This window comes from Prionailurus viverrinus, chromosome B3 (assembly GCF_022837055.1).
Source record: "Prionailurus viverrinus isolate Anna chromosome B3, UM_Priviv_1.0, whole genome shotgun sequence".
NCBI classification, from domain to species: Eukaryota; Metazoa; Chordata; class Mammalia; order Carnivora; family Felidae; genus Prionailurus; species Prionailurus viverrinus.
In genome coordinates, this window is record NC_062566.1 from 107,471,871 (window position 1) to 107,499,715 (window position 27,845).

General features: G+C 36.3%; 1 protein-coding gene across 16 annotated transcripts in view; it reads left to right on the forward strand.

Moving 5' to 3' along the window:
• The window catches only part of FUT8 (fucosyltransferase 8), a 310,512-nt gene that overhangs the window by 204,338 nt on the left and 78,329 nt on the right, over positions 1 to 27,845 (forward strand). For all 16 annotated transcript variants that reach the window (XM_047862655.1, XM_047862657.1, XM_047862658.1 and 13 more), the window contains 3 exons: positions 3,402 to 3,517; positions 3,633 to 3,795; positions 14,043 to 14,157. In XM_047862655.1, the coding sequence (XP_047718611.1) occupies positions 3,402 to 3,517; positions 3,633 to 3,795; positions 14,043 to 14,157 (394 nt within the window). The remainder of the gene's footprint in view (positions 1 to 3,401; positions 3,518 to 3,632; positions 3,796 to 14,042; positions 14,158 to 27,845) is intronic.

The following is a 27,845-nucleotide window of genomic DNA, read 5'->3' on the forward strand; positions in this document are numbered from 1 at the left end:
TCTTGACAAATATTTATAGATAGTTGCTAGTTGCCCTTTCCCTGAAGGGGACCAAAGTCGGGAACTGCCTATTTTGCTGTCTTTCTGATGTCTTTCTCCTGATTCTAGTCAGTAATTAAACCGGTTTATTAAATCATTGTTTCATATATTTTGTCTGGGTTTTCATTGGTTTTGGGCATTATGGTAAATTTAATCTCTGTTGCTTCATCTTGGCCAGAAGATGTCCTATATATCTTTTGCAAAGTATGATAATAATAATAAAAAAAAGAACAACATTCAATTCCCAAATATTCAGATAATGTCCTTTCAGATTGACTCTTTTCTTGATACATTTTAGAAAGAATAGTCTTTATTGTGTACCGTTTTTTTACTGGCTTCTCCATTACTTTTCTTTACCTACAGTTTATCCGCAGTTGGATTAGATTATTATATATAATAATGTAATGTCGGGGCGCCTGGGTGGCGCAGTCGGTTGAGCCTCCGACTTCAGCCAGGTCACGATCTCACTGTCCGTGAGTTCGAGCCCCGCGTCGGGCTCTGGGCTGATGGCTCGGAGCCTGGAGCCTGTTTCTGATTCTGTGTCTCCCTCTCTCTCTGCCCCTCCCCCGTTCATGCTCTGTCTCTCTCTGTCCCAAAAATAAATAAACGTTGAAAAAAAAATAAAAAAAAAAATAATGTAATGTCACTTATGTATTTAATATAATTATATTATGTACTTAATATAATTATATTATGTATTTAATATATTATATATAATAATGTACTATCACTTATTTATTATGTATGTTTTACTAAAATTAGATTAGATTTAAGACTTAATGGAAATCTGCTGAAATCATTTTATGCTGTTTTTTTCTTGCCTGTTTTACCTTGATGTTTTTCCATCAGTATATGAAGAAATGAGATAAAACAGAGAACCTAGACATATCTTTGTATTGTCTGAGATTTTGTGTCATTAAGGGAAACGACATTCTTGTCTTATGACATATTGTTGTCAAGATTAATTCCTTGACTACTTTCAAGAGGTAGTAGTTTTATTCTGTTTTCAAATTATTTCCTTGAAATCAGCCATCTAATTCAGAAAGAGATTAGGAGCCAAATTTTAAAAACTAGATACCAGGAAATGCCTCATTTATGAATGTACACACATTTGAGCTTATAAATTGGGTAATTGTGCACCTAACAGCTCTACTTATTGTATCATTATTCACTTTGTATGTATACAAATGAAGGCTTTATAATTCAAATTTTGTAGCCTGGGATACTCATGATTAGAGAATGGTTATTTTTCATGCTCCCATTCAGTGTTAATGCATACAACTATAGAATACCTTGTTACACTGCTAGAGCTTCTTTACTAAACATGTATACTGAAGTGGTATAGGTAAGTAATAGTTAATTTGGCCTCTGTAGTCTTATTATATAAAAAAATGTAAGAAAAGGTATAAAAAATCTGCGTTAGTGTCTTTGCATCAAAGGACTAAGCTGACATCTGAATTTAAGTTCTGCCAAGTATATTTTAAAAATTAAGTTCCCAGGACACCTGAGTGGCTCAGTCAGTTAAGCATCCGACTCTGGCTCAGGTCATGATGATCTCACGGTTCGTGAGTTTGAGCCCATATTGTGCTCTGTGCTGACAGCTCAGAGCCTGGAACCTGCTTTGGATTCTGTGTCTCCCTCTCTGTCTGCCTTTCCCCTGCTCATTCTCTGTCTGCCTCTCTCAAAGATAAATAAGCGTCAAAAAAAAATTAAGTTCCCTTAAAATGATTGTAATGGTAAGAATACATACCCAGATATTTCGAGATTATAGCTCGTCTTTAACATGACTGAGCCCAGATAGTTTATTGTCCTGATAATTTATTGCCAAACACTGAGTTCTTTTATAGATTTTGGAAGAAAAATCAGCCATTATTTAATCTTCATAATAATTATGCAAATGTATGTATGTGTTTATATATATGTGTGTATGTGTGTTAGTTTCCTATTGCCACTATAACAGATACCACTTTGTGGCTTAAAACAATGAAAATTTATTCTCTTAACAGTTTGGGAAATCAGATGTCTGAAATGAGTTTAACTGGGCCAAAGCCACAGTGTCAGCAGGACCACATTCCTCTGGTAAACTGTAGGGGAGAATCTGTTTCCTTGCTTTTCTCAGCTTCTAAAGCTGCATTCCTCATATTTTTGCTCATGACCCCTTCCTCCATCTTTAAAGCAAATAGCCACACAATCTTCTCTCTTGGGATGAAATCTCCCTCTGCCTCTCTCTTATAAGAATACTTGTAATTACAATCAGGGTCCACCTGGAAAATCCAAGACTATCTCCCTATCTCAAAATTCTTAACTTAATCACACATTTCAAGGTTTTTGTGCCATGTAAGGGAGCATTTGTAAGCTCCAGGATTAGGATGTAGATACCTTTTGTAGCCAGAATGGAGTACAGAATACTGCCAAAGCCATATAAAAACAAAACATGTTAGAAACAAGTACAGTTTGGAAAGAAGTTGTACAGATATGTTAATAATGTAAACAAGAGACCCCAGAGTTGTTCTGCTGTGTTCCAACATTTTATATTGTTAATTGGTATTTTTCATTTCTGATAGAAACAAACAGGATATTAATATTCATCTTTTTTCTGATATACTTCATCTTCTACTCTTGTCTTTCCCTTCTATAAAACCAATACTTAGTAATCTAAGGTCATGAGTTCATGAATTGGAACACAGATTTACATAGCCTGATATGGTGATTAATTAAGAAATAATTTGGGCGCCTGGGTGGCTCAGTTGGTTAAGCGGCCGACTTCGGCTCAGGTCATGATCTCGCGGTCCGTGAGTTCGAGCCCCGCGTCGGGCTCTGTGCTGACAGCTCAGAGCCTGGAGCCTGCTTCAGATTCTGTGTCTCCCTCTCTCTCTGACCCTCCCCCGTTCATGCTGTGTCTCTCTCTGTCTCACAAATAAATAAACGTTAAAAAAAAAAAAATTAAGAAATAATTTGTATTTGCTATTTGAACACAGGTATATGTTCAGACACATGTTTTCTTATTTCCCTTAAGCTTTTTGTCACCCTCTCCTTTACCTTTGTTGCTCTTGACACTAATGAAGAATTGACCACTTTGCCACTGATGATGGTATTTTTCTAAGTAATATGATGAGAGTTTTTAGGACACAGTTCTAAAGGTTCCTTTATTCCTAGAAGATCATAGATCTCTGAACTAGATTATTTTTTTCTGTTTCTGTTCAGTATCATTCCATTGTTTGGAGAGAAAACTTTATTTCCTGATTGTAATGTATGGTTTGTGCCTCCTAGAGTTACCAATAAATATGTTGTAGCAAAGTAAGCTTTAATTTTGTTACATAATTTATAAGCTAAATGTTTGCATTATCTTTTCTAAACTACAGGATACCAGAAGGCCCCATTGATCAGGGACCAGCCTCAGGAAGGGTTCGTGCTTTAGAAGAGCAGCTTTTGAAGGCCAAAGAACAGATTGAAAATTATAAGAAACAAACTAGAAATGGTAGGTGATTATATAGTGTTTTTCTGCTTTAGTATATTGATATTACCACAAATAATTAAAATTTTCCTTCATCAAAATGTTGGGAATACTGATACTATTTATTCTTTGACTGCAGGTCTGGGGAAAGATCATGAAATCCTAAGGAGAAGGATTGAAAATGGAGCTAAAGAGCTCTGGTTTTTTCTACAAAGTGAATTGAAGAAATTAAAGAATTTAGAAGGAAATGAACTCCAAAGTCATGCAGATGAATTTCTGTCAGATTTGGGACATCGTGAAAGGTGCTATTCTTTTCTTTTTTTTTTTTTTAAGTTTTTATTTATTTATTTTGAGAGAAACAGAAGCCCTATGAGAGGGGGAGGGGCAGAGAGAGAGATGGAGAGAGAGAATCCTAAGCAGGCTCAACACTGTCAACACAGATCCTGACATGGGGCTAGCCCATGAACTGCGAGATCATGACCTGAGCCAAAACCAAGAGTCAGATGATTAACTGACTGAGCCCCCCAGGCATTCCACGTGCCATTCATTTTTTACATTTCATTTGGGCTTTGGTAGAGATTATAATCTAAGAATATAAACTGGAACTCTTGTTCATTTCCCTGCTGAATGGTAAGTGACACCTACCATATTTAAGAGCAGAAGAGTACCTGAGGTTTCAAGGACAATAATTCCCAAATGATCAACTAGAATATATCACTGGAAAATATTATTTAAAATGTATTTCTAGATATCTTTATAACCCTAAGTAAACTCTGAAGGTAGTGATGTCAGCCAGTAATACATTAAAATATCTTCTTGTAAATATCCTTCATATACAATCAATAATTGAAGTGGTGTATGTAGTTTTACATTATAGTACATTGGAACTCATACTGAAGCTGGCAGTTACGTTTCTAATTCAAACATTAAAAACTTTGAAATAGCACCTTTTTCAGATTTCTAATGAAAAGTTAACAGGTTTTTGATACAAAGGAGCATTCTTTTATTTATTTTTCTACTTAGTTACTAGACATAAGAATCTGAAATCTCCCTAGTTAAATTTATTTCTCCTGTTTGCACATTTCTGAAAATATGCAGTTTATCTTCCATAGAAAAGAAAAACCTTTTGGTACTGATGTATTCATGCAGAACACAGTATATCTGAAAATCATTATAAATACAATGAAACCTGTCCTTAGGCTTATTATATATACAAGTCTATCCCAGTAGGATTCTCATGGCAATTACTGTCTCATTAGTGAACAGTAAAAGAAAAATTGTTGTATTAACACAACCTACCACTGTGAAGAGGAAAAGAATTACCCCACAATCGAGAGATTCATATATATTTACATCATCAGCAATATTGTAGGGATTTTGAAATATTGCTCTGCTATTTTAAGTGAAATTACAAATAAAATCCACCAGTTTATTGGATCATTTTGGCATTAATCTATAGAAGTAAGCAGAAGGGCATTGAATCATTAGGGGCTCCTGAATTATTAGGGGCATTGAATTATTAGGCCACGCATTCAGCAGTCCCTTTGAAAATTTTAGCCATACTTAGACCATTAGACCAAATGCTGACTAATTCTAGGCACGATTCTGTTAATTGGAGCTGTGTGCTTGTATGCTTTACTTATTGCAATTTTATAGGGAAAGGAAGATCTGAAGAGGGTTTGAGTTGGGAAGACTATGTGGCATTTAAAGGAGAATTTTGCTATTGATTTCTTAGTGTTTAAAGTTTGAGTGATTTAATTAAATTGCTTGAATTTAATCTTCATATATTTTCTAGATTGAAATCATTATTTAAAGAATTATTTTTGTGCATATATTTTATGACTGTATATAGAAATGGAAAAATATATGCAAATGTACACATGAAAAAAGTTGGGCCCTAAAGTTGATATAAATTGATGTTAAATTTTTTGTAAGTTGAATTTTGTTTTAAGTATATTAGGATTCTGACACCACCTTTTAGTACATGTTAAATATTTCACTGAAAATAAAAATGGAAAGATATCCAAGTTTCCCCAGGTGATTTCTTTTACTGTCTTTAAGCAGAAATTATAAGGAACTTGGGATGCAGCTTCACAGGGTAGGAATGTAACTGCAGGCAGCTGTGGTAGAATGCAGTGATACAATAATGAAAAAGCGTAGCCAGACATTGGAGAAATAACCTACAGTTATGAATGTACAGTGGAGAGGATCTGTATGTGTGCAGAATATGCCATCTTACTGATCATTTTCAAGATTTTTAGGTGTAAGAATTAAAATTAAAACAGTTTTTGGGGCGCCTGGGTGGCGCAGTCAGTTAAGCGTCCGACTTCAGCCAGGTCACGATCTCGCGGTCCGTGAGTTTGAGCCCCGCGTCGGGCTCTGGGTTGATGGCTCAGAGCCTGGAGCTTGTTTCCGATTCTGTGTCTCCCTCTCTCTCTGCCCCTCCACCGTTCATGCTTTGTCTCTCTCTGTCCCAAAAATAAATAAACGTTGAAAAAAAATTAAAAAAAAAAATTAAAAGTTTTGTGTTTCCTCTGGTGATTTTTAAATTACGTAAAAATCCCTGTTTCATTTTTACACTTCCCCAAATATAGTGTATAGGTTGTCTAAAAGCCTGTGTTCTCTGATAAGTCAGTTAGAAGTTGAGTCTGTCAGTGTTTTCATTCAACTTTCCCTCTGAATCACTCTTGTCATCTTTTGGTTCAGAAAGACATCAATAATAGGAAAGACATTTATGGGCTCTTGTTTCTCCAAAGGGTTTTTTCTTTCTTAGAACTTTGTTCTGATATAAACGCTGATCCTCTTTTTTTTTTCCCCTTTCTAAATCAGTTTTATTGTGACATAATTTATGTACAAATGCTTTCAGTTTTGTTAGCACACCCCAGAATCAAGATACAGAACATTCTGCAGCCCTGAGAAGTTTCCTCATGCTCCTTTGTAGTCAGCACCTCCCCACCCTCAGTCCTTGGCAGTCATTAGGTTTTTTCCTATCCCTATTTTTTGCCTTTTCCAGAATTTTATGTAAATGCAGTCACATATTATGTAGCTTTTTGAGTGTGGTTTCTTTCACTTGGCATAATGCATCTGAGATTCTCCCATGTTGTTTTGTGTATTGATAGTTCATTCTTTTTACTGCTAAGTAATATTCCATTGTACGGATGTACCACAGATAGTTTATCCATTCACCAGTTGAAGGACATTGGGTTGTTTATATGTTTTGTTGATTATGAATAAAGCCACCATAAACACTAACATACATGTTTGCAGAAACGTATTTTCATTCCTTTTGGATTAATATCCAGAGTGGGATTTGTGTGTCATATGTTGAGTGTCTATTTAATTTATAAGACACTGCCAAACTAGATTTTCAAGTGACAGTTTCATTCTAGTGATAATATATTACCATATTTCATGGTAATAGAGTCAAATTTACCTGCTGTTTTTGAACATCATTGATCTTAAATTGACTGTGGCCTGTCTCTTTGAAATAATGAGGGAGATTAGCAGTTTAGAGTGATTATTTTTGTGATTGTGATTTTATTATTTGTGTCATAGTATAGGTTCAGTACTTGGATTTATAGCTGTATATATTTGTCTTTCAACCTCTGGGGATATCATTGAAAATTCTGCTTATCACCATGTTAGGTTGCCCAAGACATATTTAACTTAACCACTGTTGCTTTGGGTCTTTTGCATTCCTTACGTTGCCAGACACCATGTTTATGAGATAGTTACTAGAACTACTTCTTTCTGATTTTAGATTATAGCAATTATTAAACTTCAAACTAAAGGACAGGAGGGCTTACAGGGCTGATGAACTATTGCTCAATTAACTTGACTGAAATTACTGAGAAATAATCTGGTGAAACAACAATCTCATTGTCGCTGCCTGGTCTGCATCGTCTCATTATCAGTAATACATAACGCAGCTTTGGTAAGACTGAGGTGAGATGTTTCCCAAGTGATAAATGCTAATTATACCTAATTATGCTGATTGGCCTTTTGATATTGTGTATAGGGGTTTATGTAGCAACGGAAAGGACTTCAACTCAGATAAGGCGTGCAATATCTGGTTGCAGGGAAGATTGGTAGGTTAATAGCTTACAGATTTGTATAATCAGAATTGCTGATCATAGCTATTGTGGTACAGTAGTTTGTGTTTTCCCTCTCTGTTTAAGGTAAACTCTACTAGACTGTCTTTGAAAGGTCAAAGTAATGATATTTCCACTCTTGAAAAATTAAGCTATTCTTTGTTTTTATTTCATACACACTCACATACACAGAAGAAGGAATGAAGACCTTTGAGATGTGATTTGATTGAGACTTACATTAAACTGGAAGGTAGATGCTCTTTCTTCAGTTGTTAATCCCTTTGGCCAAAATGTTTTTGTATGATTGTCTTTCTCCTAAGGAATCCAGGTATATTTTTAAGTGGTGCTAGAACATACCTCCAAATATCCATGGACAAAGGGAGATCTTGTCCTATGAAGTTGTCCTTAATTTTCTCATCACTTAGTCTTTATCAGCCAGATCATGATTCTCCATCTTCCGTAAGGAGACATCTTCCCCTAAAATAAAGTTTGCATTGGAAGGAGAATCTAAAGGTGGAAAAAGACATCTCATCTAATGACTTTGATTCTGTTTTTTGCCTCCCCGCCCTCCCGACCTTACATCTCCCTGGATGTGATTTCCAAACTCAAGAATGATTAGACATTAAAAATAGTCACTTATTAAGGATTTCCTTCATGGCAGTTATTATGATAAAGGCTCTCCATTCATTATTTTATCAGCATAGTAATACTTTGAGGCAAGCATTATTATTCTCTATTTGATAAATAAAGTTATACTCAGGCCTAGAGAAATTAGATAGTTTACACAAGTAAGTGGCTGAGCTATTTTTCTCCAAAATATTTTTTCTTTTTTCTTTGATATGATTTATTGTCAAGTTGGCTCACATACAGTGTATACAGTGTGCTCTTGGTTTTTGGGGGTAGTTTCTTATGATTCATTGTTTACATGCAACACCCAGTGCTCATCCCAACAAGTGCCCTCCTCAAATACTTTTTCTTAATTGCTAAATACTTAGCTTCTCTGAGCTTTATTTTTCTCTTTTACGCATGGGGATATAATTCCTATATCATAACATTATGTTGATTAAATGTGGGAAAATATATAAAACAACTTCCACAGTGACTGACACATTGTAGTTTCTGGTAGACTCTAGTGGGACCTGCATAAGGAAAGCCTCATAAGAGGGTATAAATAGAGAACTCTTAGATGCTTCAGGGCAAGCACAAGTAAGGGGAAATTGTCATAATGCTCAGCAGCAAGAATTTCAAGGTTTGGGACCTATACATAAGCCTGGTGGACATCACTCACCAAGTAGCATAATTATGGCCTCATATGATAAACTATTTTTGTTGTTGCTCTTATGGACTCCCCCCACCCCCACCCCGCCCCACCCATGTGGGCTGTCAAAAAGAGGTGGTATCTTAGAATTCCTCCTTGAGACAAGGGAGGCAAAAGGAATATTGTCTTCCTATCCGTCTCTAGATCACATTTTTATTCTTTGTACTGCTTATTTCTGCCCCAGGAGCAAATCATAGTAAAAGCAGCCTTGGACAAAACCCAAATAAGTTTTCTTGCTCTTGATCCAGATTTACCTATGGGTTAGACTCTGTAATATAGCCTCCCTTAGTCACATTTGCTTCATAAATGGTAGTTCCTTCACCTGGGGATTTTCTTGAATTATATCTGCTCTGTGCTGACCCTGAGGGTGAATTTCTATCTTTAACATTTTGTAAATTACTTTTTTTTTTAGAGTTTTTTTTTTTTTTTTTTTTTTAGTGTTTTTATTTATTTTTGAGACAGACACAGAGCATGAGCAGGGGAGGGGCAGAGAAAGGGAGAGACGCAGAATCTGAAGCGGGCTCCAGGCTCTGAGCTGTCAGCACAGAGCCCGATGTGGGGCTTGAACTCACGGAGTGTGAGATCATGACCTGAGCTGAAGTCTGACGCTCAACTGACTAAGCCCCCCAGGCGCTCCTATCTTTAACGTTTTGAATCCAGTATAAACAAAATACTTGTGGTTATTCATTAGCATAATTGAGACAAACTCAAACATTTAAGAATAGTTTTGGGGATATCAAAATATAGAAATAGGAAAATTAACTAAAAATACAAAGAATATAAATGTAGCCCAGCTTTTGGAATAGAGGTTTTGACACCTGTCATAACTGGCTTGCTCTCAGAATCATAGATTCTGTTCTAGTCTACTGGTTATTCTCAGGCATCTATACTCCACCCACAAGTGACTAGCACTATTCTGCTGGTCTTTTGCCTGGTTTTGCATTTCCCAGGCTTTGACCTGCCCTCATACCAGGCCTTAAGATTCATCATTCATCTCCTAGATTTCTTGATCAATCAGTTCATAGTCAAAACCAAGATGGCCAGATTTCCAGCTTTTAGAACACTTCTAGGAGATTTGATTTAAGAGTAGAGTCACTGAAAACCAATCATTTCTATAGAATGGATTTTAGTCACCATATTTCCCAGTAACGATCTATATACTTTGTTTGCTTATTCTCATATCTTTGGCTAAAAGATGACAAATTTTGCAGGATGGTAATTTCTGAACATTATTGAATCAGCAAAGAACTAAATTTAAGATTATTTCCACTCATCATCAAGGAAATACAAATCAAAACCACAATGAGATGCCACCTCACTCACACCTGTCAGAATGGCTAACATTAACAACTCCGGAAACAACAGATGTTGGCGAGGTTGCAGAGAAAGGGGAACACTTGCACTGCTGGTAGGAATGCAAACTGGTGCAGCCACTCTGGAAAACAGTATGGAGATTCCTCAAAAAATTAAAAATAGAACTACCCTACGACCCAGCAATTGCACTACTAGGTATTTACCCAAAGGACAGGAAGAGTGCTGTTTTGAAGAGGCACATGCACCCCAGTGTTTATAGCAGCACTATCAACAATAGCCAAAGTATGGAAAGAGCCCAAATGTCCATTGACTGATGAATGGATAAAGATGTGGTGTATATATATATATATATAGGAATAGTACTTGGTGATCAAAAAGAATGAAATTGCCATTTGCAACAATGTGGATGGAACTAGAGTGTATTATGCTAAGCGAAATAAGTCAGTCAGAGAAAGATAAATACCACACAATCTCACTCATGTGTGGAATTTAATAAACAAAACAGATGAACATAGGGGAAGGGTAAAAATATGATAAAAAAAGAGAGGGGGGGAAATCATAAGAGGCTCTTAAATACAGAGAACAAACTGAAGGTTGCTAGAGGGGTGTCCGGTGGGGGAATGGGCTAAATGGGTGATGGGCATTAAGGAGAGCACTTGTTGGGATGAACACTGGGTGTCATATGTAAGTGATGAATCACTAAATTCTACTCTTGAAATCATTATTACACTATATATTAACTAGCTTGGGTTTAAATAAAAATTTAAAAATAAATACATTTAAGATTGTTTCCTGGGCTTATCTTCCTTACATGGTCTCTAATGGGAAGGCCCAGAAAAAAAGATTTAAAATTTTTTTTTAATGTTTTATTTTTGAGAGAGAGAAAAAAATAGAGTGCAAGTGGGGTGTGGGGTGGGGGGCAGAGAGGGAGGCACCGAATCCAAAGTGGGCTCCAGGCTCTGAGCTGTTAGCACAGAGCCTGATGTGGGGCTAGAGCTCATGGAGTGCGAGATCATGAACTGAGCTGAAGTCAGACACTCCACCAACTGAGCCACCCAGGTGCCCCAAGAAAAAAAGATTTAAAAATCAAGTTTAATTTTAGTTGACTCCTGGAATAGACCAACTTATATTGAGACTGACTGTGTTATTATAAAAAATTAGTGTACTTTTTTTGGGGGGGGGCGGTATATGGCCCTCTAGTTCTGTGTGAGCTTGGTTATCGCACTTTCTTGACAGAGATTGGGATGGATGTAAATAAATTGCCAAGACAATACTGATATAACTTGGTAAAAACATTTTTATGTTTTCTAATTTATTTAAAGACACAAATTAGCTTTTATTCACACTGATTAAGGAATGGCTTGATTACTATGATGTGAAAGCATAACCATGCCAATTTTGATATTTCAGAGAATTCTCCTCTCCAAATTAGACCTAATGTAGTTTTTACCCTCTTGAGGCCATATGATAGTCAATGAAATGTAGTGCTATTTGTCTATTGATATGTGTAGGTTTAATGTTAGAGCCATGGAAAGCATATTGAATTTCCTTTTTTCCTGCAACTGGCATTTGCTGATAGACTGGTTATTTATCCCACTGTACTATATCTCCACAAAGAGTGCTCCCATTTAAAGTTGAGGCTTACAACAGGTTTTGTGATCACTCATAGCTGAAAGGCAGGAAAAAGCAAAGGACCACATTTGGATATGATGAAACCTATAAAGTGGAAAATATAATGAGCATGATGAGAGTGATGAGGAAGAGGTTATTGAGAAAATAATTTAAATAAACTTCCAGCTGAGCCCTGCAACACCATTATAGTCCAAGATTTCTTATATGTTTCCACGATCAACTCATACAATTTCATATAGGTGGTGACTTTTCCCCTAGTAAAAGTAAAACTATAAAAGAATACTGTAAGCTACATAATAATCCAGAGGGGCCTGTTTTATAATCTGAAAAAACTTAAAAGTTGACCTTCTGTCCATTGTGTAAGACTAAGTTAATTTGTTAAGGAGGCAGTAAATTGTAGGTTTGGTTTTTCCCATTGCAACTACTCTTTAATAAAATTTTTTGAAAATGCTTAGAATCTTAGGCGAGAATAATAAATATTAAAAAAAACATTACATATTTGACTGTTGCCCTGGTCAAAAAGGAAATAGTCAAGCTGTGGAATGCCCTGTGCATCGCTGATGTTGATACATTGAGCAAATGCCTAAAATGCTTCACAGATGACCCTTTTGTTCCAAAGCATTGTGCAAAGCTGTTCCACTATTAGTTAGATGTATTCTAAACTATGGCTATGATTTTTAATCTTTATTTGTATATTCATAATAGTGTTGCTTTATTCAAGACACTAGCTATTATTAAGTATTCTCTGTTAATTTTGTGTAGTTCTAATGCTTTTCTGTGGTAGTAAATAACAATTTAGTTTTTCCTGTGGGGTGCCAGTGCTTTGTTATTAAATGCTTTACCGTGTTATTAAGTACTTTACCATCTAGTTAAGAACCGGGAATAACAAAACTGAGGCTATGCCATGTACTCCTGGGTAAATCACAATTGTTGAGGGCTGGTTTCATTATCTGTTTAAATGAGTTCTTACTGATCAGTCCCCTTCTTCAGTGTGCTGTAAGGCACTGGCAACTGGATCATATTTCTGACTGGCCTTCAGTACCATGTATTCCTAGCACCCATGCCCAATGAGTACTTTCTCTTGGTTGTAGAATTATTAGTGGGTACTCTTCATACACAAGGTAAAATCTCTGAAACAACTCTCAGAGTCATTATAGCATAAATAGCAATGTCTTAGTCTGTTCAGGCTGCTATAACAAAAATACCAAAGGCTGTAATTTATAAACAATAAAAATTTATCTCTCATAGTTCTGGAGCCTGGGAAGTCCAAAATCAAGGTGCTGGCACATTTGGTGTCTGGTGAGGACCTGTTTTCTTATTCATGAACAGTGCCTTCTCCATCTGTCCTCACATGGTAGGAGGGCCTAGGGAGTTCTGTGGGGTGTTTTATAAGAGCACTAATCCCATTCATGAGGGTTCCACCCTCATGACCTAAGCACCTCCCAAAGGTCCAAATTTGGCCCATAGGCTGCTTTTGTGAATAAAGTTTTATGGGAAAACAGGCACATGCATTCATTTGCATATTGTCTATGGTGGCTTTCCTGCTACAAAGGCAATAGAGGCCCACAAATCCTGAAATATTTATTATCTGTCCCTTTACAGAAAAATGGTAGCTGAGCCTTAGTTTGGATTGTTGTTTAAGAGTTATGTCAGGGGCACCTGGGTGGCTCAGGTAGTCTCTCTCTTTCTCTCTCTGTCTCTCTCAAATAAATAAACATTGAAAAAAAAGGGTTATGTCAGAATTTTCCTCTTATATTTTATTCCAACCACTCAGAGTGTTTATGTATGAAGAGATAATTTGAGAGGAGGAAGGAAATGACAGAACAAAAATGTAGTCTTCAAATCCTGGCACCAACTTATTTCTCTCCCTTATCTTAATCGACCTGTTTCTTTGCTATGGTTTTCCATTTCCCCTTGATCTTCGTAGTGCTCTGTGTTGGGAAATAAGTGCAGCTGACTGACCTGGAGAAAAATAGTAGGTTTTTCTCAACAGTGAAAATTTACTATAGGAGTGAATCTTGGATGTGAGGGACTAATTGCTGAGTTTAACAGTCTTAATAGAAAATCAAGGATGAGAACCAGTGTCACTGTGAGCATCAATCTCTGAAGATTTTGACTCTCTTCTTATGACTTTGTGTAATCCTGTGAGGAAGTGCAAATAAGTCAGACCTCCAAATGTTGTTTGTTTTAATAGGTCTATAATGACGGATCTATACTACCTCAGTCAAACAGATGGAGCAGGTGATTGGCGGGAAAAAGAGGCCAAAGATCTGACAGAGCTGGTCCAACGGAGAATAACATATCTTCAGGTAAGGAAATTAGGTAAAGAAATAAACACGAGTGAAAAAAGAAGGAAAATCATAATAAATAAGACTAAGAGTTGCTGTTGGTTTTTAGTCTTCATAGCCCTTTGCTTTTTTAAAGTATTTACTCATTTTTCATATTTATTCAGAAAGATGCTATGTTATGTCTGCAGTGCAAAGATGGCTAAAACAAAGTCCCTGCCTTAAGGGAGCTAATTCTTATCACACACACATATACACATGCACATGCACGTGTATGTGTGGGCACATACACACACACACACACACACACACACACACACACACTACAATGCAAAGTAGGAAGTGCTGCATTTTATGTGACACAGATGAAATGCTCAGGAATAGCTTGTCAGGAATAAGCTTTGTGGAAAAGTTGTCAGGAATAGCTTTGTGGAAAACATACTATTTGAATTGAGGTGAAAAGGATAACTAGATAAGATTTAGACACATAGAAATGGAAAAGAGTGTACTAGTTGGAGTGTATGAGTAATGGTCCATAGCTGGGAAAGAGGAGGACAGGAACGCAATGAGAAATGAGATACTTTAGTTTGTCTGAGGTTTTACGTAGTATGAACAGGTGGGATGGAAAATAAACTGAAAAGGTACGTTTGGGAGCCAGATTGCAGAGGTCCTTGGGTGCAGGTTAATAACACTTTATGATGCATAAGCAGCAAGTGGTTGCTGAAAGATTTTATTTGTTGCATAAACATCATTATAACAACAAACAGCCCCAAGTCCCAGACCCTTTTAAATTTATTCTCTTCCGGGTTCTTTTGTATTCTCTTTTCTTTAAAAAAAAAAAAAAATTAATGTTTATTTAATTTTTTGAGAGAGAGAGAGAGAGAGAAAGAGAGAGTGGGAGAGCAGCAGAGAGAGAGAAAGACACAGAATCTGAAGCAGGCTTCAGACTCTGAGATGTCAGCACTGAGCCCGACACGGGGCTCGAACTCAGGAGCCACGAGATCATAACCTGAGCTGAAGTCGGATGCTTAACCGACCAAGCCACCCAGGCGCCCCTCTTCTAGCTCTTATTAATATGCATACCCAGTCTTACATGTTTGTAAGAACAGTGTTGATTTACTTTTTAAATTTTGGCATTTTGCTTAAAATGCCATCAGCTTTTTCTATTTTGGAGTCACAACTTGCTTTTGAAAGGTTTTTTACACATAAGAGTGGCATAATGAGAGTGATGCTGTTAATCTGAAGGTATTATTTTGGCTGAAGTGGATTAGTATTGGAAGAGACTAGAAGCAAGGAGACCATTTAGGAGATGAGGACCATCTGCAGGTGAGAAAATGGAGGTATGTGGCAGTTTGCATTGGAAGTGAAGAGATAAATTTGAGAGAGACTGGGAAGGTAAAATTAAGACACCTTTCCAAGTGGGGGAAAGAGTTGAAATGACTGGGATAATGGGCACATTGTTAACTGACAGGGAACTTAGAATAGTCTTGGGGAAAACAATGAATTAGTAAGTAACTTCACAACGCTTCAAGTTGAAAGCTGTTCCCATCCTTTTCTAAAACTATTGATGGTATACTTTCTGTGTATAATCATTCAGCTTTCCTTCTGAGGTTAAAGTGTTTTGTAAAAGCAAAATAATAGCCGGTGACTTAATCCTGCATATTTCAAGGTACACATTTTCCTACACTTAAATAGGAAAAAATAGAAAATCAAGTGTTTAAAGAGATCATTAAAAACCAAACTGATCTTGGCATGCTGTCTTAGTCTCATACTCCCATGACCATTCATCAGAGGTGTCTGCAGAATGAGAAACACTTGCCTCCTGTAGGGAAGAGGTAATTATCTCCTATCAACTAGAACCTCATTCAGTGAACTGTAAACAGCTGGTGGTGCAGAACTATCATCCTCATTTAAAATGGAAATAACTGTGGTTTCTGAGTTTCTTCCATTTCCACATGTTCATTAGATATGTATTCAACAAAAGTTATATTTAAACTATCATTTGGTCATAGTCCAGTCTGCACACTATAACAAGTACCTGCCACCTGCTTTATTTTCTTGATTTTTTAAGTGGCCAAGTGCTTTTACTTATAGTGCAGATTTGATCCTCTATGTGCTGATTTCTGTGGTTCTGTATTAGAGAATTTTACTTGTAAATCATGCTAATAATTTAAAACCACATTGGCTTTTTTAATCTGTTAGACTATAGCAAAATAGCATTTCAGCTGGACCTTACTTTCAGTTTCAAATATTGCTATTTGCCAGGTCTCTTTTTTTTTTCCATTGAAAAAGAAAAAATGGTTTTTAATATTCAAGAAGATGGGGAAGATCTCAGGAGGAAAAAACATATTTTAGAAAAAGATTTTTCTTTAATTATTTAATATATCTGTGATCATTTTTTCCATCTAGTCTAAAAGTTCTTTGAAGTCAGGAACTATATTTTTAACATACTATTTGTTAGAGGTTAACAATGCCAGCCATTCACTCTTTCCCTTCTTTGGATAGAGGTGAATAAGCGTCCTTTCTTCCATTCCAACAAAATTAAACACATACATTTGCAAGGAATGCTTTCTCTAACTGGAATTTTTATTTCCAGTGTATTTCTAAGCACAACAGCTACTTTGAAAAGAATGATTTGTTACTGGTTTAACTAATGGATTAGAGAGTTTAATCAGATGAGGTGAGCTATTTATACACGCTTTTTAAAATGATTACGTTTTTTCCTGTTATAACCTTTCTTGGTATTCAAATGTTTTGGTGTTCCCAAACTATTGCCTTAAGTGAAATATTATTGTAAAAAAAGGCTATTTAACCAACTTAGATTCTGAAAGACTTCCACAGGGCTTAGCAACTGAGTATTATACTAGAAAATAAATCTGAAAAGGGGGATAAAGAAAAAACTTTGAACTTTGATACCTGTATTCAACATAAAAATAAGCTGTTCATATAACTTAATGGAGATTTTAGAAGGCTCTCTTTGTTTGGACTATCAGCCAGCAGTTGTATAAAGAATGATAATAATTTGTAGGTAACTAGGAAATAAATAAGAAAAAGGAACAATAAAAGCAAATGTTTTTCATAGTTTAAATCTGTTTGGGAGATTTTAGGCATTTAAATACTTTGTTGCATTCAGATGATTTTATAATTTACTTCAGTGATTGGTTTGGACAGTTGAAAGAATTTTCAGTTTTACTAGATTTTTACTCATACTGATGAAATTTATTATCAGTTCTCATTATCACCAACGAGTATTTTTCTAAACTCTGATTTATTTAAGGTGTAATGCAAGTCTTGGTTAAAAAAAAGAAAAAAACAACAACCTAGATTGAGTCATCTTCTTAATCCATAATAGGTTTCATTTTAAATCTAACCCTTTTTGCAACTCTCCAGTCCTTTGAATTGAGCAAATATCATTATGTCTCATGAAAATCCTGCTTGATTTAGTCATGTATTTCAAGTTTAGTCTCAATTTTAGATTTTCATTTATTTATCCTATACCTTGGTTTTACTTGGGAGAAACAGTTTCACAAAAGATACTACAAAATAAAAGAAGTACTTATGGCAACTAGACTTCAGTGGAACAAAGTTCATGGCTGTCTTGGTTAAAATTATTTTCTGTTTAGAGTTGAAGACCTTATGGCATGTGATAAAAAGACAAAAGCGACTAAAAGACTATAGTAATCTTACTGAGGACAACCTTGGGTATACCATTAGGCTCAAGTTGTTAGGGTCAGGCGTAAGGCAGGGTAAAAATAGGAGTCAGAGGCTAAAAAATGTTAGCAGTCAAAGGCTTTATTTGGGAACTAAGGTCTCGGGCGAGGTTCTGTGACTCAGGGAGATAGAGAGAGAGGGGAGTCAGGGAAGTCGCCCCCAGGTGTGGTGGGGATGGGGTTTTTAAGCTGCAGCAGTTCCGGGTTTAGGTCTGGGTGGGCCTTTTTCCTGTCAGGTCGTGCCGTCGCTCGGTGATTGGTTGACCTCCAATTCGTTCTGGCACACTACTAGGGGCTTTTCGTTGGGTTGGGCTGGCAAGATGGCTGTCCCCTCTACTGTGGTTCCAAGGACATCCTAACAAGTAAAATGGACCAAGTAGTTCTCTTCATGTCTTAGGTTTCTATATGTTTATGTAAAACGTTCTTTATCGTAAAGTGAACATGTAATATTGGCTTGTTTTAAATACCATTTTGTCCTGGTCTTTACTAGTGTGCTATATAAATCATAACAAATAGAGAAAGTGCTGTTTTTTTTTAATATTTTTCTAGTTTCTGATATAAAACACAGGCTCACTGTAAAAACATATTGCTGATATTTTCATTATAAGTCCACATTTTGCCATAATACGTCATTTTTCTAGACTTTTAAGTCTAGAGATTTTATTTTCATTACCATTATTAGAATTTACTTTGTGGCTTCCAATCAGCTCATATTAAATTCTCCTCAGCTCATATTAAACAAACACAATGAAAAAGATGACGATACTTTAGTTTCTTAATTTGTTTGGAACAGTTGGAAGTTGGCAGCTGTGGTGGTGAGAGCTGCTAGTGAGGGCACATAGCTGTGGCAAAAGGCATTTGCCAGTTTAACTTCAAATTATTGGTCTTATGGTTCAGAATGTTTTTTTATTTCACCTAGATCCAAAGTTGACAATTTAAGCAATATTGGGCCCATTTTCAGTGGAGTCTAAATAAAACGTATAAAAAGTAGAAATAGTAAAAGATTTTTGTTTGTTTGGAGGCATTGTTGGTTTATGTTGTGAATAGGACTTTTACTGGAAATTGGTAAGTTAATAGTTTTCCTTTTTTTCATAGAAAAGTAAAAGATGTGAAAATGGAGAACAACTATTTTATTTTTTGTTATTTTTTAAGAAAAAATTTAATAACACAAGATATTAACAAACTATGTATATAGCTCCAATTGCCATTAAAAGTAAGATCAGCTACTCTTTTATTTGTCTGAAAAGTATTTCACAATGCAGTGAAACTCTCGATACTGAGAGTTTCGTTGTTGTTTTTCTATTGTGTTTTTTTTCTCCTTTCAGCATGTTCAGAATATGATTTCACCATTTTCTGGTGTTTATTGATGCCATTGAAAAGTCACCTTTCAATTCAATATTTTCCTTTGTGCTATTAAAAAGATAAGGCTTTTCATCATGCTTTTGATGAGCTACAATTTCTTTATGATGTTCCAACTTGTGAATGTATTTATTTTTTTTCCTTAAAATTACTTATAACTCCTGGTATGATGGATTTGTGTCATTGAACATTTTTGTAAGGTATCAGAATCTTTTCAAATATTACCTCTGACCCAATCTTTCTCTTCTCTCCTTTATGAGTCTTCAATTTAAATGTCCTCTAACATTTTTTTTTTGTATTTTCCATCTTTTTCTCTGTCATGCTTATTATGGTATTTTTTCACTGTGTAAACTTGGCTTAACTAGAAATATACTTCTCATGCACGCCTCTCTGTGTGCTTCCTAGTTGTAGCTGACCAAAAGAAGGATTTGTACAAGATTTGGGAGGCAGAAAGGAAGCCAAAGCCATCATCTCAGTTGGTTGTTGTGGCTATAAATTGTGAGAAACAGAAGCAGCAACTCTTGGAGAAGCAGAGTCAACATTGGCCACACTTTACCCCACTCTATATTCACAGTTTTTTCTGTTGACTTCCTGGCCCTGTTGACCAACAGTGACCTCAGGCCCACCCAGACTCAGAAACAGCACCTCTACAGACTTCACCCTGCTACAGACTTCACAATGCACCTTCACTGATTCATTCTGGCAGTTAGCCAGGGCTGGGTTTCTGAGATTCTCTGGCAAGTTCTGATGTGTCCACTTATGCCAGTGCTTCAGAGAGGAGGTTTTTTTGTTGTTGTTTTTCTTAATTCTCTACCTTATCCATTCTGATCCTTACTTGCCCAGTGTGTCCCATACTTGTTTAGTTTTACTGTGAAAACAAATATCCTGTTTTCTATTACTCACAGTGGTTCTGCTTCCCTAACTGAACCCTCACTATAGTGGGCACTATTTTTCTTCATTCTCTTTAAGTTCACTAACTTTCCCTTCTCTTGCCGTACAGTCCCTTTATTATTTTTTTCCATTTAATTTAATAAATTTTAAGTCCTATATGTTTTTTTTTATTTTTTATTTTTTAAAATTTACATCCAAATTAGTTAGCATCTAGTGCAACAATGATTTCAGGAGTAGATTCCTTAGTGCCCCTTACCCATTTAGCCCATCACCCCTCCCACAACCCCTCCAGTAACCCTTAGTTTGTTCTCCATATTTATGAGTCTCTCTCTTCTGTTTCGTCCCCCTCCCTGTTTTTATATTATTTTTTCCCCTTCCCTTATGTTCATCTGTTTTGTCTCTTAAAGTCCTCATATGAGTGAAGTCATATTATTTTTGTCTTTCTCTGACTAATTTAACCTAGCATAATACCCTCTAGTTCCATCCACATAGTTACAAATGGCAAGATTTCATTCTTTTTGATTGCCGAGTAATACTCCGTTGTGTATATATGCCACATCTTATTTATCTGTTCATCCATCGATGGACATTTGGACTCTTTCCAAACTTTGGCCATTGTTGATGGTGCTGCTATAAACATGGGGGTGCATGTGTCCCTTCAAAACAGCACACCTGTATCCCTTGGATAAATGCCTAGTAGTGCAATTGCTGGGTCGTAGGGTAGCTCTATTTTTAGTTTTTTGAGGAACCTCCACATTGTTTTCCAGAGTGGCTGCACTAGCTTGCATTCCCAACAACGATTTTACTTTTTAAAGGAAGATAGAGGTTTGTTTTTTCCATTCAAAAATAACAGACTGACTGGAGAAATAGCAATTTCTCTTTTCCTGTCTGGATGCCAGCAACTGTAGATGGTCTATGAAATGGAAAGTGGCCAGGTCACACTAGGAATGCATTATTGAAGCTATTGAAATGTTTTTCAGACTGTGGGGAAACCTACCTCCAATACAGGATGTAGACACATTTTTCTCTGACAGGACAAAATAGATTTAAGGCCAGAATATAACTATAAACTTCCATTTCTCTGCTAGTGTACTGACCATGAATGAGATCAAACCCATCATCAGGTGTTCCCAGAGTTGTGGAGTATGTTCTACTGAGTGAATCAGACAGCATTTATTTCTGCCCAACAGGGATGACAACCAAAAGTAAAGGCAAAAGTAGTACTTGTAACTCATTAGGAAAAGTCATTAGCTTAGCTGTATTAAGATTGTTAATTAAATATTTAAAACAACTGGAGTAGGGAGAAACTTCCAGGAACCTTCCCCATTTGAAAGAAGTTATTATTTTAAGAGGTCAAATAGGGAAAAGTAGACAGTTTCTCAGAACAACAACTTAAGAGTATACTAAGAAAGAGAATATCTTTCCCAAGAACAAAAATATAAATAGGTTTAGTGAGGAAAGAACAAGAAGTGGTAAGTAGATACAGTGTCCAGGGTAGCTTTCATAAAATGAAAGAGGGGTTTGCTATACTAGAAGTTGACTAAGGACAAAGAAGGAAAGAAAGAGGGGCACCTAGGTGGCTCAGTTGGGTTAAGCATTGGATTTCAGCTCAGATCATGATCTCTGGTTTGTGAGTTCAAGCCCCGAATCAGGCTCACTGCTGTCAACATAGAGTTTGCTTAGGATCCTTTGTCCTCCTCTCTGCCCCTCGCTTGCACGTGTGCTCTTACTTCCCCCCCCGCAAACATTTTTAAAAAGAAGAAAGAAAAGAAAATTTATTAAAGGTAGTTTTCTAAGCATTATTAAAAACTTTGAATTCTTAGATTTTACAGAGCCCTTGCATGTGAGAGCATAGGTCTGACTGAGTTGTTTGTGTATTCAACAAGTATTTGGATGTACTGGACGTTGGATACATTGCTAAGGATTTAGTGATGAATGAACAGATACGGTACGTTGTCTGCCCTCAGAAAGCTTAAAGTTGAGTAACATTCTCAGAATGTGTTTGAATTAATTATCTTCAAATACACAAACACACACATGGTTGTTTTTTTTTTCAATTCCTACAAAGTTTTGTTTTGATGTTTATATTTCTGTCTCATTATTTGGATCTTTTTACTAATCCACCTGTCTGTATTACACTAATTTTTGCTTCAGGCTTTTTTATTACTCCTTTTTAAAAAGCTTTTATTAAGGGCCAGAGATCTAAGTAAAAAAGGTACAAGATACGAAACAAAATAAAAAAACACTTTTATTATGGAAAATTTCAACATATATAAAAGTGAGAGACTAGTGAATCCCTTTGTACCCATTATCCATACCCATTATCCAGCTTTAATAATTATCAGTTCATGGTCAGTTTTGTTTCTTCTATACTGGCATCACTCTTTACCATCTCTGGGATCATTTTGAAGCAAATCCCAGATATTTTATCATTTTATTTGTAAATATTTCAGAATGAGTTTCTAAAAGACAAAGTATCTAAAAGATACTTTTTCAAAAAATAATCACATGCTATTATCACACCTAAGCATAGTAAGAATAGTTCCTTAATATCATCAAATAACCATTCATTGATCAAATTTCTCTGATTACCATGCACATTTTAATGTGTTATTTCAAACAGATTATCTATGGAGGAATTCTGAGAAATGGCAGAGTAGGAAGCACCAAGAATCTGTCCCCCCACCTAGACATCAGTTGCATGGGCAGAAATTATCTGACATAACTGTTTTGGAACTCTAGAGTCAGTTGAAGGCTTACAACTTCCAGGGGAGGAAAGCTTTAACTGTTAAGTTGTGGTTAATTTCGGCTCTTAGCTCCAGAGCATCTACCCATCCCCCCACCCCAACCTCATGGCAGGCAGCTGTGTGTATGTGTCCCTAGAATCCAAAGATGGTTCAACACATGAAAATTGATCACCATAATATGCTACACAACAAAATAAAGGAAGAAAACCGCCTCATCACCCCAGTTGATGCAGAAAAAGCATTCAACAAAATTCAGTACCTTTTCATGATAAAAACACTGAACAAAATAAGAATAGAAGGAAACTACCTCAACATATAAAAGCCTGATTTTTGTATATTGATCTTGTGTCCTGCAACTTTGTTAGACTCATACACTAGTTTTAGTAGCTTTTTTGTAGATTCCATCAGGTTTTCTACATAGATTATCATGTCATATGCATATAAACACATTTACTTATTCATTTTCAATTTGGATATCATTTTTGCAGTAGTCTGTTAAAAGTCACTCACCTTAATTAAATAATATAATTTACTATTAGCATAACATACAGTATATCAAAAATTTAGTTCCTTCTATTAAAATCCTTGCCGAAGTCTGATTTTGGATTCTAGGTTTTCTTAGAAAGAGTTTAAAAAATATTTTGAAATGCCTAATGATTATGGAGGAACTTTTTAAATTCCCAGCAGTGTAGTCAGCACAACTCTGCCAGCAGTTTGTTGTTTTTAAGTTAACATTTTTCTTTTTTTTAATGTTTATTCTGAGAGAGAGCACACCCGCACACACACACACACACACACACACACACACACACACACACACGAACGAGTGGGGGAGGAGCAGAGAGAGAGAAACGGGGAGAGAGAGAATCTCAAGCAGGCTCTACACAGTCAGCATAGAGCTCCCTGCTATCCAAGAGTTGGACACTTAACCGACTTAGCCACCCAGGCCTTACATATATATCCATATCCTCTTAATTATCAGCAAGAAAGGCTTTTATTTATTTATGTTTTTTGCGTTTAATTTCTGTTTATTTTTTCCAAGTTTTTATTTAAATTCCACTTAATTAACATACAGTGTAATATAAGTTTAAGAAAGACTTTTAGGGGTACCTGGAGGCTCAGTTGGTTAAGCACCCGATTTTGGCTCAAGTCATGATCTCACCATAGTGAGATCAAACTCCCCATCAGGCTTTGCACTGGTTATGGAACCTGCTTAAGATTATCTTTTTTCTCTTCCTCTGCCCCTCTCCTACTTGTGCTCACTGTCTCTCTCTTTCAAAAAAATAAAAATGAAAAGTCTTTTAAAATGTCATTCCTTAGTAGAGGTGTATAAGAATGCATATGAGTTCTTAACAACTATTACCTAGAAAAAAATGAGCAACTGATGACATTCTAGATGCTACTCCCCCAAACCATTTTATCTTCAAGGATAGAAACACCTAATAAAGATTTTGTCTTTTTAAATTTTTTTTGAATATAAGTTTGAACTTAAATTTTACTTAATTTAGGTATATCAGCTCAGCATCTACTTGTTTTGAGTGTTATTCCATTTTCTCAGTGGTTTTCTATTTCTGGAAATATGTCTTTTTCCCCCCAAGAAATGGCATATTTCACTATAGTTTGACTCTGCTCTAGGTTATAATATACACAATGTTGTTATAGAAGCAGTTTTCCAAATCTTAAAGCAGGTCCGGTTTCCACATAGGAATAGTGTTGTAATTGGGGATTTTGATCTTGACTACCAAGTCCCATACCAGAGGTTCATCTTCTAGAATTCCAGTCTCAATTCCAGCAAGGCAAGAATTGGGGAGTCGCAAGGCTCCCATGAAAGGAAGAGGGAGGCTACTGACCAGAGATGGATTCAGATTTGGGGGCTGGAGTTGAAACCTCTACGGTTTTTGGCGCGCTCATTTATAAAAATGAATACAAATACAAAATTAAGTATTAAGGAAATATTTACAGTCAGTTCTGATTATCTGCATCAATTATGTTCCATAAAGTCACCATAATAAAGGACCTGAATGTGAGACAGGAAACTATCAAAACCCTAGAGGAGAAAGCAGGAAAAGACCTCTCTGACCTCAGCTGCAGCAATTTCTTACTTGACACATCCCCAAAGGCAAGGGAATTAAAAGCAAAAATGAACTATTGGGACCTCATGAAGATAAAAAGCTTCTGCACAGCAAAGGAAACAATCAACAAAACTAAAAGGCAACCAATGGAATGGGAAAAGATATTTGCAAATGACATATCGGACAAAGGGCTAGTATCCAAAATCTATAAAGAGCTTACCAAACTCCACACCCAAAAAACAAATAATCCAGTGAAGAAATGGGCAAAAAACATGAATAGACACTTCTCTAAAGAAGACATCCAGATGGCCAACAGGCACATGAAAAGATGCTCAACGTCGCTCCTCATCAGGGAAATAAAAATAAAAACCACACTCAGATATCACCTCATGCCAGTCAGAGTAGCCACAATGAACAAATCAGGAGGCTATAGATGCTGGGGAGGATGTGGAGAAACGGGAACCCTCTTGCACTCTTGGTGGGAATGCAAATTGGTGCAGCCACTCTGGAAAACAGTGGAAACATTTTTCCACTCTGGAAAAATTTTTTTCCTCAAAAAATTAAAAATAGACCTACCCTATGACCCAGCAGTAGCACTGCTAGGAATTTACCCAGGGGATACAGGAATACTGATGCATAGGGGCACTTGTACCCCAATGTTTATAGCAGCACTCTCAACAATAGCCAAATTGTGGAAAAAGCCTAAATGTCCATCAACTGATGAATGGATAAAGAAATTGTGGTTTATATACACAATGGAGTACTACGTGGCAATGAGAAAGAACGAACTATGGCCCTTTGTAGCAACGTGGATGGAACTGGAGAGTGTGATGCTAAGTGAAATAAGCCATACAGAGAAAGACAGATACCATATGATTTCACTCTTATGTGGATCCTGAGAAACTTAACAGAAACCTATGGGAGAGGGGAAGGAAAAAAAAATGAGGTTAGAGTGGGAGAGAGCCAAAGCATAAGAGACTCTTAAAGACTGAGAACAAACTGAGGGTTGATGGGGGGTGGGAGGGAGGGGAGGGTGGGTGATGGGCATTGAAGAGGGCATCATTTGGGATGAGCACTGGGTGTTGTATGGAAACCAATTTGACAATAAATTTCATATATTAAAAAAAAAATAAAGTCACCATAAATACTGAATTAGTGAACCACTGCTCCTGTGTTGCTGTGAATCTCTGGTCACAACTTTTTTGTCAACCAATCAACATATAACCTTGGATTATATGTGTTTCTGTTTAAAAAAATTTTTATATAATACATACTGTTGATTCATTAACATTGTATTCCTAGCTTACAGCACTTACACTTGAATGAAGCTTATCTAACACACATATTTTCTCAGTGAGGCATATCACAGCTTTCCTGTGCTTAGGAACATTAGACAGCACTTCACCACTACTCTTAGGGACCATTTTAAACAGTGGAGTTGTACACAACTGCATAAAAATGCAAAAAACATGGCATTGTATAGACTGCAAAAAGGATGTTTGTTCATAGCATGACAGCTTAAACAAGAAGGCAAAGTGCCACCTTGTTTGACCTCAGCTGAGAATTGTGTGTTTCAGGCATCTCACATTTCTCTGTATTGCATGCGTCCACAAGTGACCCTAAAAGCTCCTCAAGTATTGATTTTGAAGTTACAAGTAAATTTTAGGTACTAGGCAAATTTGCAAATATGGAATCTGTGAATAGTGAGGATCAGTTACTTACAATGAACAAAGAAATACCCAACAAATTACAAATTTTTCGAAGTTGACAAGTACCATAACACCAAATTCCAGAAAAATTGACATTCCTTTTTTTTTTTTTTTTTTTTTGAAGTAGGCGTCACACAGGGCTTGAACTCATGGCCCTGAGATCAAGACCTCGGCTGAGATCAAGAGTCAGACACTTAACCGACTGAGCCACCCAGGCACCCCAGAAAAAGTGAAAGTCTTATTAATTGTCTGACATTCTGTATAAACTGTTCTCCCCATATTTCTTAGCTTATACTTTTCGATTATTATTTATTGGATTTTCTATAAAGTGAATTTATGATGATTTTGTAATATTTTCTATAAAGAGACTAGGAGAGATTGAATTAGATATTTCTCTAAAATGGTTGATTAAAAAAGTTGTTTTTTATTTAAAAAAAATTTTTTTTTCAACATTTATTTATTTTTGGGACAGAGAGAGACAGAGCATGAACCGGGGAGGGGCAGAGAGAGAGGGAGACACAGACTCGGAAACAGGCTCCAGGCTCCGAGCCATCAGCCCAGAGCCTGACGCGGGGCTCGAACTCACGGACCGCGAGATCGTGACCTGGCTGAAGTCGGACACTCAACCGACTGCGCCACCCAGGCGCCCCAAAAAAGTTGTTTTTTAATTGATAATTTGTGATGCATAAAATTTGCTACTTTATGTATACATATCTTATGTTTATACTGCTATAAACTTGGGCCATACAAAGGAATTCATATACCTTCTATTTTATGTGATTCTTATCAAAAAAAAGGAGAAAAGAATAATACATGTAATTGTTTAGGTACATTTTGAATTGCATATACTACATTTTTGAGGATATTAATGACAGAAGAGAACTTCTGTGTTGACCAGGCATTATTGAGAACTAACTCCAATTCTGATTACCTGACACTTCCCATACTGGGTGCCCTGGGACCCATTCATATTGCAGTGCATCCCTTTGCCCTGTACATGTTTATGTCACAAAAATAATGGCACAAAAGTAATCCTGAACCACATAAATATATCCCGGTAGATCTAAACTCAATGAATCCCCAGCTTAATTTTCCCATAGCAGGATCCCAGAAATGCTGAAGGCCACTTCATTGCCACCCAGTACTGTCACCAGGAAAGTGAGATGGGAGGGAATTCCAGGTGGGAAGAGACAGTTATCTTAACTCATTGTGGTCAAATTTTGC